The sequence below is a fragment of the Mercenaria mercenaria genome, unplaced genomic scaffold (assembly GCF_021730395.1).
Source record: "Mercenaria mercenaria strain notata unplaced genomic scaffold, MADL_Memer_1 contig_588, whole genome shotgun sequence".
In the NCBI taxonomy this organism is placed as follows: Eukaryota; Metazoa; Mollusca; class Bivalvia; order Venerida; family Veneridae; genus Mercenaria; species Mercenaria mercenaria.
Genome location: NW_026463469.1, coordinates 18,857 through 29,896, shown reverse-complemented (window position 1 = coordinate 29,896; position 11,040 = coordinate 18,857). Strand labels below are relative to the sequence as shown.

The 11,040-nt window shown below is 32.2% G+C and overlaps 1 protein-coding gene across 1 annotated transcript; it reads left to right on the top strand.

Annotated features, from left to right (window-relative positions):
• The first annotated feature begins 803 nt into the window (after positions 1 to 803).
• Positions 804 to 10,565, top strand: LOC128554642 (uncharacterized). Its single transcript, XM_053535936.1, has 5 exons — positions 804 to 1,026; positions 2,356 to 2,455; positions 3,570 to 4,957; positions 8,958 to 9,090; positions 9,336 to 10,565. Exons 3-5 carry the CDS (start codon positions 4,741 to 4,743, stop codon positions 9,550 to 9,552), a joined length of 567 nt encoding a protein of 188 aa, XP_053391911.1. The 5' UTR covers positions 804 to 1,026; positions 2,356 to 2,455; positions 3,570 to 4,740; the 3' UTR covers positions 9,553 to 10,565.
• The last annotated feature ends 475 nt before the right edge of the window (positions 10,566 to 11,040 follow it).

Below are 11,040 nucleotides of genomic sequence, written 5' to 3'. Positions count from 1 at the left end.
TGTCATTCCTTTTTGCAGGAAAGTGTGATTTTGCTCATTTTATCATTTTTGTCTTTTTTTGTTTATGTGTAGCTTTACTTACGTCTTTATCAATTTAACATTATCAAACGGATTGTATGCAACTATTATAGTAAGATGTTTCACTTTCTTTTTTAAAATATTTTGAGAAAATATGCTGCAGCCTGTTGTTTAACTGTTATTAAAATGAAAGGCACACACAATGTATATGGGTATTTATTTTCTTGTTTAGATACTCCTCGTACATATGAGAAAAATAGATCTATCAAACAATTACGTATACAAACTGTTTTAAGGGGACTCCATGGCCGAATGGTTAAGATTGCTAACTTTGAAACATATGCCACTAGCGGCTGTGGGTTCGAAACCTTGATTGTGGTGCAAAATCCTTTAATGCGAGGAAGCCATTTAACTGGTTTGCTTGAGATCGGTGTTTCTACGCAGGAGGTTTACTCCGAAAGTCGCCGTATTACCTATATCTATGTAAGTATCACATTAAACGAGTTTCTAGAAAAGCTTATTACATGTAGCATCTTGCTTTTGTACTATATATGGTAATCACATGCTATTTGTTAATATGAAATATTTTTAAACTAAACGTAAACTTTTAAAATAGATTCGGTTATTTCACAATTGTGTTATTTAAAACATTTTATCATGAATACAATAGCGTTCTTGAAGCATTTTCCACCAATGAAACGCATTTTAATCATTTCAGTGTTATTGATTTTTTGTATTTTTTGTATATTATTTGGTATTTAATAGATAAGCTGGCGTACTTTAGTTAGTAGCTGGGTTTCATGCTTACAGGTTGTAAATTTACTTTGCTATTCAAATTCTTATTGACATTCTATGGTCACTGTAAATGTGCATTTGTGATATGTGTTTATTTTATTAGAAATATGGCTATACCAGTTTATGAAACACTAGTCCCACGTATTGACCGTAACGTTATTTGGTTGGAACAAACTCAAGAACTATCTGGAGTTATTCGGGAAACTAGGAAAGGTATGTCATTGTGTTTAAATTATTTGTTTGTATGACATTGATATAGAGGTGAATTGGACACTTTACTTGGACGCCCTGTGGTTTACACTCGATCCATTCTTTTCGACTCCATAAGCATATGAGATAGTTATATGGTTCAGTTTCGTCATTTTGTTTAATGTAAAATTCAGCATATTTCCGATAAATGATATTTATGTGGTATAAAATTTGGGAATGTTTTAACGTATAAGTCGATACAACGTATACATTATATCAGATGTCAATATGACAATGAGTTTTGATCACAAAATTCCCATTTATCTTGTCTCAAGTAAATCCCAAGCTACAGACTTAGAAAAATCTAAGATGATGAGGAAAACTTTTTCTGTGATAAAATTAAAACAATTATGGGGACATCGAATTCCTTTCACGAAATACTACATAACGGTACCCATACCCTCAAACTGCAAGACATTTTAATTAAGTTTTATGCCTATATATTTCCTTATGCCATAGTGTTTAATATTCTCATTCATAAGATGCTTGGCAGTGTCAAAAAACGAACCATGATATGTGAGAAAGATTGCTTTAATAAGGTCTTAAGAACCTGTTTAACTCGCGATGTCATGGCGAACGGATTAAAATGCAGAACGCATAATGTACGACAATGTAGCAGTTTTGCTTCAAATATACTACTGATCTTGCTATTTTTGAAATTCGCCTTTGAAAGAATTTTCCTTTATAATAATGAATTTTCTCATTTACGGTTCAATATATGAATCAGTAAGATGTCCGTAATAAGACACCGCTAAAAGTAAGAATTTATGCATACAGTTAAACCTTTATTAAGCATCCAGCCAAGGAAGCAACAAAATCTGACTGCTTACGTCAAGTTAAATTAGAACAAAGTGTCATTTTGGGAAGTTACAGTACAGGCTGTTTCAGTTAATCAACTGCTTTATTCAAGTGTCCACTAAGGCAGGTTCAACTGTATTGAGCTAGGTATTTTTCACACCATCAATTCAAAAAACAAGCATTGATCTAAAATTAACTATGCAATTTAAAATTTCGTCACTAAGCACGAAGAATATTGTAAATATGCTATTACTTTTTTCAATAGCTAATAAACCTTGATACATAAATAGACAGGAGGACTAGACTATTTTTTTAACAATTAAGCACACGTCCATAATTTCTTATTGGATGAATTTCCTTCGGATACAATGCTGTTCCTAAAAATATATGCTTTTGTAAAATTTTACATTGTACACTAATATCTGTATCAAACGCACAGAACTACCTTAAACTAATAAATATTTGATTATATTTAAACGATATTCTTGTTTACAGTTGCCCTTCTCATCCTTATCGTACTGATCTTCCTTCTACTTCTTATTACTGTGGACATTGTGATCAGTCGTTTATGGTAGAGGGCTTCGATAAAACCTAGGTATGTTAATCAACTTATAACACGATCGTTGCGAGGCATGCAAGCGAAACAATACAATTTAAAACAGATCCGGTTTGATATAAGCGGAAGCATGTTATATTACTTATACATGTATATAAGGGAGATAACGTTACATTTCTCGTTAGTTTATAGCTATTCAACCTGACAACTTTGTTTTGTTTTGTTTGATTGTTTTGGGTTTAACGCCGGTTTTCAACAGTATTTCCGTCATGTAACTGCGGGCAGTTAACCTAACCAGTGCTCCTGGATTCTGTACCAGTATAAACCTGTTCTCCGCAAGTAACTGCCAACTTCCCAACATTAATATCAGAGGTGGAAGACGAATGATTTCAGAAACAATGTATTTTATCAAATCGTCACGAAGAACGTACGCCCCGCCCGGGGATCGAACTCGAAACCCCGCTATCCGTAGACCAACGCTCTTCCTACTGAGTTAAGCGTGCGGGCTTCAACCTGACAGCAGTGCAAAATTACATCTAAGGTATATCCGTTTCTGTTTCTTTTGCGGTAATTTGGCAGAGGAAGCATTTCTAACATGTTTCTTTGACAACTAATTGAACAACAACGTTATATTATTTTTAGTTTAGAAGATAACCGAGATTGCAACATGACAATGGGGAAACGTATAGACACTAAATATTAAGTATTGGTTCGAGTCCTTCATTCGCCGAGTTTTCTTGCCATAAAATCAAATTGCCTTTTTTTCTTTACTGAACTTAGTGATTTAGAGAATTATGTGAATATTCACAAAATGAGATTCGTTATTACCGAGATCTGTAATCCGTCGAAGTTAGTTGTTACTATTGAACGGAAGATTTGATATGTCCAGCGCAATATACTCATTCAGATGGGATACCGGTTCGTTGCATTTTTAGTTATTGTATCAATCCACAGAAGTTTACAATGACATCAACAACTTTAGCAGAAGACTGATTTATCAAAACAGATTAATAATGTTAATGTAGAATTTGTTGACTTTTTGTTGATAGCTCACTGGTCTTTCTAAGTTTGCACATTAAACGCATGTCGTTTTACCATATATGTTTAATACGTTAAGACAGGACTGTAATCTTTACTTATTCATTTTTTTCAGTTTAACGAATTGTCTAACTGGTTGCAGGTTATAATGGTAGTTGTGTAATTGACAGGTTAAATGCATCGGATCATGAAAAGGTTACCATGCGTTTTAGATTACGTAAGTTACCACTCTACTGAGTTTATCAAATCTATGTTAAACGTTTATTTGATCCAAATTCAAGATTAAAACATGAACAATGAAAAAATAGTGTATGTAAACATACGATAAACATGTTAATACGTATTAATAGTACTATGCCTCATGTTTAAATGTATAAATGTGTAGTACCACTGAAAAACCGGCTATTTTCTTACATTCAACTGATACTGTATGACATTTGATTAAAAATGTAGCTTTATGTACTATTTTGGAAATATTATTTATATATTAATAAGAGATCAATATACAGCTTGGTTGTGCATAATTATACAAAAATATCGTCTGCTTTACAGTCATTAGAATAAACGTCTAAACTACACGTATAGCAAACAAACGATCTAACATATCAATTACATTTTCTTCTTTTTTTTTTTTTTTGGATAAAATACTTCCTGTATTCATGACTTTGACCTAAAAATAGATTTACACTTTCAGTGTTTAGTTTTCATTTCACACATTACTATATATAGGATATGGTATAATCGAAAATATATTTTCTTTACAGGTTGTTTGAAAACTGCGTCATATTTGTGTATCAGTTTCATACAGTTTAAGGTTTAACAATATACTGTTTTGTTGTTTTGTTAATTATACATGTAGTTTAAAAGGGTCTTTAAGCTAAATGGGTTACCGTCTATAAATTAAGAATCTACTTCCTTCCTTACATACTTAATTTGTGTAATACAGCTGAGTTTAACTAAGTATTCAGAATAATTCTGAATGACGAGTCTTAAAACAATGGCATGTATATTGAAATGCTTAAATGCCTAAATAGATTTTGCATATCCTGTCCTTAAAATTTTCTCTAAATGCTGAGATATTCTTTCAGTAGCAAATGAACTTTACTTCTTTCTATTTATTTTTAAAATCACGATTTGTTTGACATTTATAAGCACTGCTTTATGATGATTTTTAGATATTTTACAATGCAACCGTTTTGGCCTTTACCGCGTTTGCTTGGAGTTTGACCGTTTGTACATTAATATGTTTCAAAATATACTGGAAAACAAGCAAAAAATTTGACAGAATGCAAGACATGCAATTCTCGGTATATGGAAGTTCCTTCTACCTACAGAAGCCAAGGTATTATTATATATCGTCCCAGCTGACATCAAGAGTGGAGAACAAGACAATCGGCGAAAGTAACGATCAAACATCATATAGACATGGTACAGAAAGAATTTTGCTTGGAAACGCCAAATCACCATGTGAATTAGCTGACATCCAAAGTCATCTTAAGCCAGGTAACACGAGTAACATCTGTATGATTTCTGTTATATCTTGTTCACTATAGACAAGTCAATAAATATTAAAGATGCTTTCCACAGTCTAATTAAATTTCGCTAAAGAAAAAACAATTCTGCTTGTACGTGGTCAAATAATTTTGGTTTCAATAGTAAAACATTTAAAAATGTTAAATTCGGCGTACTTTCAAAGATTTCGACGACACTTAGCAAAGCAATTACTAGCTATGACTTTTTATTTATAGATTTGAAAGGTTACTGGAATAAACCACTTCAGTAGAGGGGTACCCTACCTTTTTATAACTTATTTTTTACAATAGATATTTAATTGACTGCTTCTTTCGATAATAAGACGCTGTGGTGCAGTGGTAAGCGTGACGGCTGTGGAATCTAAGTTTTGTGAGTTCGAATTCCAATGGAGATCATTTTTTTTCCGTTTTATATTTTGCTAACATACACTTTAAACTGATGATAATGTTAATATGTATTTGAATTGCATTACTAGCATCATTTTGCTTATTTCGCATATAACATAGGTTTTTCCCAAATATCTTCTTGATTGTGAATTATTCAACATGTTGTGTACTTGCACGGGAGTGCACGATTTTCATGAGGATAAAATTGTTTTATCGTTTGCATATTATATACTCTGCCACATTGAGAAAATAGCCATACTCAGTTTGGCAAGGAAAATGACACTCTCTCTACAAACAAACGATAAATAAAATTCGGAGATTATATCTTATTCCTAATGGCACACTTCAGTTCCTTGCGTGACATTTAAGATTCCAATTTATCAGTGTTCTTAAAATGTATTTCAAACCCTTTTTTAACAAATAGAACAGTCTGGAAAATCCAAATCTAAAAATAAAAGCGACAGCTAGTACTTTCAATTTCACGTTCTAAAGATAGGTTTCGGTACTCCGAGGAAAATAAGCGATTACAAAGAAACAAAATGGCATTTGAATAAAATGATGGCTATTTGCATAGGCTGAAACCATAAAGAAAATATAGACGCATGATAAGACTGCTTGCGATTCCATGGAAAGTATCTTTAATGCTGAGATCATATTTAATTGACTGGACGACCGTATAGTGATTGTTTATTGTAATTTGGGTTTTCTCACCATTCTGCTCTAAATTTTGGAAGAGCTGGAAGATATAAATGATCGCTGTATAAAAAGAGGCCCACAGGTTAACTGCAAGAATATTAAATAGAAAGAAAATTCTAAAATCTTTTAACCAATAGGAATAGTTAATGCTAAATGCCAATAGCGTAAAAGTAAATGTCACAAACTTGGTGCTAAGTGTTACATACATTTGTACAAAATACTATATACCTTATACAAAATGCTAAAAGTCCTAAAAACAAATTCTTATTGTCGAAGGATAAATGGTAATTCTCTAATTATCACTCTTTATGATCTTTATCTCTTCAACTTATGAATGAAACTTTCACTCATTTGAAAAAAATAATGTTCTGCCCGTTAAATGTAAAGCAATAACGTTGCAAATGTTACGGGGACATGGAACCGAATTATTTTATTGTAAACTAAACTATGTAACAGAGACAAAGTTATGTAACGGAAAGGCAATGATTATATAACTGATGTATTCAGTTTTTTTATTTCAATGAAAACATAGCAGTGAGCATATTGACATTTATTGTTTTAACAATGTAGCATTTATCATTAACAATTACTGTCTGAAAGCCAATATTTGACAGTTCGTAAATAGCATTCATCTTGTATTAACAATTTTGCAATAAGCATTGCGCATTGACTTTTTATGGGCATTTTGCCTTTGGTATCTTGCATTTTATAAAAGTATTTGGTATTTTGCATTAAGTAATTGGCATTTACATTAAGTATTTGGCGTTTAGCATTGAGTAATTGGCATTTAGCATTTAATATTTGTCATTAAAGAAAACTTGCATTTGGCTATATTCATGGCGCACCAGCCTTCCATACATATCAAATGCCTTATGCCATATCCTTTGTGCTAAATGCCTATAATCATTGCCAAATAATAAATGCTACTCGTCAAACGCTTTTACTTTATGAGTTTATTACCTGTATCCCTTAAACTAATGACTAATGTTGCTTTTAATTACGTGAAAACGTATGAAGTTCTGATAGCTAGATTTGAAGCAATATCATGTCCTAAAAGTTGTGAGATGACATTATCGAAACTTTTCACCCTAAATCGTTTAAAAATTAATAGAGATAAAGATATGTTACAAAGGCCAATGACTATTTAAAAGAAAGCATTTTTGCACTAATATATTCAGCTGTTTATACTTAGCAATATGCATTTCCCTTTTATTGTTTGAATTTTGCAATAAACAATTATCATTTATTGTTTGACAATTACCATTTCACATGCAATATTTGACATAACTAATTCTCATTTAGCATTTGGCAATTAGCACCGGCTTTCCAAAACATTCCGTAGGTCTTAATCAATGTCATTTCCTTTTCAAAGCATTAAGCATAAGGTGTTCGGTATTAAGCATTAAAATCTGATATCAAGCAATTTACAATTAACATGGCGCACCGGGTTTTCATAGAAACATGTACATGAACATTAGTATCACTTTTGTAGAACCACTCTACACACACTGGAAGTCTTTACTCCAGGCCTAGGTTGATATATGTGAATAGGATTTATAAAAGACTGTTTCAATAAACGTTACTACCATAAATTTATTCTTTTAAGGAAAACTGGCTGTATATATTAAGTTATGTTTCATATAGTACCCGTGAAGTTGTTGGTTTGTACTCTTACATTTCGTTTCGTTTCGATATAAGAGATACTAATTGGATAAAAAAGCGATGTAAATATGTGTCGTATTTGTTTGAGTATTTATACTTGTCATGCAATTCAAAATATGCTGTAAAAGTCTCTTTAGAATACGTTTGTCTGAATCTCCTATATTTCGTTTCGGTAAAAGGGATATCAGAATGGCGGAGACCTGATGTTTGACTTGTATGAAATTTAGGTGTCGGGTTTGTTTTTGTTATGACTGTTAAATATATTATTTTTTGTATGAATATTTATAAGATTTGCATGACAACTCATTTTTTCAAAATTGTTGCTGTGTATAGTCGTTGATTGATCTATGTGTATGTGTGTGTGTGTATTATATATATATAAACAAACTGCGCAAAAGGAAGGTTCTAACGCTTAGATATATTATTAGATTTTCATTCTTCTTCAAATTTTATACCGATAATAATAATTTAGCAGAGAATTCAGGATTGAAAGAACGGTTAATGTCAAGGCTTAAAGTAAAACTGACAACTTATGAAAAGATGGTTAAAGCTGCTCACTATATGCACATGGTGCGGAATATATTATCTTGTCTGAAATGTACCTCTCAGTCATACAGGGATAAGCGAAAAAGTATTGGACACATTGCTCTGACGAGGACATATACTTACGGTAACAAGTAACAGTACAGTTAAACTGTACATGGTTTGTATGTTCAAAATGTGAATCATTGAATTGCTACACATAGCAGGTTTCCATTTTTGTTGAAAGCAACGAGTAAAAAGTATTTCAAGTCATTAATGCTATTTGTCAGCATTTAGAATGAAAGATTATTTCCACTGAATTTGGCATAGAATGTATTTATGGCTTTAAAAATAATAAAGCGATGACTTTTATCATACAATTTTACATTGACATTGAATTTTACAAGTTTATCTCTGCTTTAGCAATTCACCGAAGTTATCAACAGATTTAAAAACACACTTCTTTGGCTAAATTTAGCTGGCTTATTAGATATCTATTCTATTAAAGTAGGTTAAGGCTATGTTTACATTTTTGCCACGTCTATCATATTTCGAAAGGAAACGCGATACTAAGTAAATAGGTTGGAGTAGATTAATGTGGTTTACAAAACGTAATTCGAAGAACATGTAAACTTCAAACCAAATACGATTGGTATATTCGTCGAGATAAGATTATGTTTTATTTTGAAATTTATATATTTCAGACCATTTCCAAGAAGATGACGAAATCAAAAAGCAGGATGAAAAGCGACAGCAGGAAGGCCTGGATCTTTATGAGTATCTTCGACAAGGCAGCCGCAAAACTCACTGGAAAAGAACAACCTTCCTCAAAAAAAAGTAATACAACGTATAAAATATGCTAATTATAACGTATATGTATTAAATGATAAAGTACATGTAACATGAAAATATTAGTTATATTCGACATATTCGCGTGATATAAAAGACTGTAGCTCGTGCAAAGCACCAAATATTCATTTATGATGAGCACAAACAGTTGTTATTTATCTGTTAATCGTGCTCGACAATGGCGAGAAATTACAAATGTTCTATTTAAATGTTTTTTTTTCTCAATATTTCAGGCGACGAAGGGGGCAGAAAGCGGAAATGGGCGGGAACTGTATGACACCAGTGGATTCGAACGATAAGGCATTCTGTATCGGAATCGACTTCTTGGCATTCCTATTTACGAACGAACTTGGGGCATCCGTGGAGCACGGAGGGGCAATTGGGGTCTTCTTCCACCATCAAAAGCTGGAAAGTCGCCATAAGTGCGACGATAATCAACACACATTTTAACTTTATTGGTAGATAGTTTCATCTTCGGCAAATTTAAAAGCTGGGGACGAGATATCGGTCAAGGTCAGTAATAAAGCATATCTATAAACACTTTGGCTAAATCTGATATGATAACGCATTGGCAAGGTACTTTCCAAGGCTGCGTAATTTTAGTTGATTTCTAGTTTTAGCCTGTCCATTTAAACCATATCTCAACGAACAAGTAAAATTCCCATTAACTTTATTGGCATAAGATTCAATTCAATATATTCATATCCCAAAGAACAACTCGATTTGACCAAACGCAAGAAAGGTTGTGCTACGAATTTAAAATTGATCTTGCAGTAATATTTGTTATGTGGCATATAAAAGGCTAATGGTTACTTCCCGTTAAGAGTTTAGAGACATTCTTTGCAATAAATCTATGTTGACTGCAACAAAGTCAATACAACATTATGGGTAAGTGTGAGGCAAGATACTTGTTTTAAACCCCGAGTTGGCATTAAAAAGAAAGATGGACACTTGACCTAATCAAACAACTGACCGTGCCAAGGTGTTAATCCTAAATTAGTTGTCGTATTTTTTTTAATTGTGGAAAATATTAGAAAAAACAAACATAAAGAGTTAAAAGATGCCTTGTATTAGCTTGTTAGAATATTAAAAGTAGTGAATAAAATAAGGCTGCGAGCGTTATTTGGCCCCACCTGACCCCTTCCCCCTCTTTTAAAAAATTCAACACCGGCCAATTCAAATTTAAAAAATCCAAAACCAACCAGTCTTTAAGAGAAACAGAGTTTCTATCTTTGATGGACGTAAGGTTGAAGGGATAAAATGAAAACCAAGGTCCACTCAAATCAAAAACAACAATTAAACAGAAAAAAAGGAAGAAAATGTCCTTATTAATTAAAATAATTTATAATTGTTTGTTCATTTACTCTTTGATTGTTAACTTTTAGTATTTTATATAGTATATCATACAACGGTACTTTGTTTTGTAACATTTTTATGAGAAATAAACAATAGTAACCACAGAGTGTACTTGTTTTGTTTTGATATTGAACATTGTTGTACTTTACATTTGGTATATATTCAATTACCTCCTTCGGCGGAGGAAGTCCAAATGGATCAAAGTACAAAGTATTTAAGTAACAAACCCAATGTGTTCCTGGTCCAACAGAGTCGTCCAAATTTATAATTCCACATTCATTATTCAACTTTGATTTTGATAAATTATTTCTACTAAATACACCCCTAAAATTTTTAATTTTTAATTTTTTAACCCATTGTTCAATTTCAAAGTTAGAAATTGGTTTGTTTATAAATTTTATTTTTTTTTACTATAGGAATTCGTCTGTACGACCTCCGTTGGGAATCAATCTGTAATCCTTTCCCACTTAACAAAGATGTAATCAAAGGTATTCCTAGACTAGCAGCCAGCATACCCAAAAAGCCGCCATTTTGTCTCTGTTTTTGTGTTAATTTAATCACTCCAGATCCTACTAGTTGCTT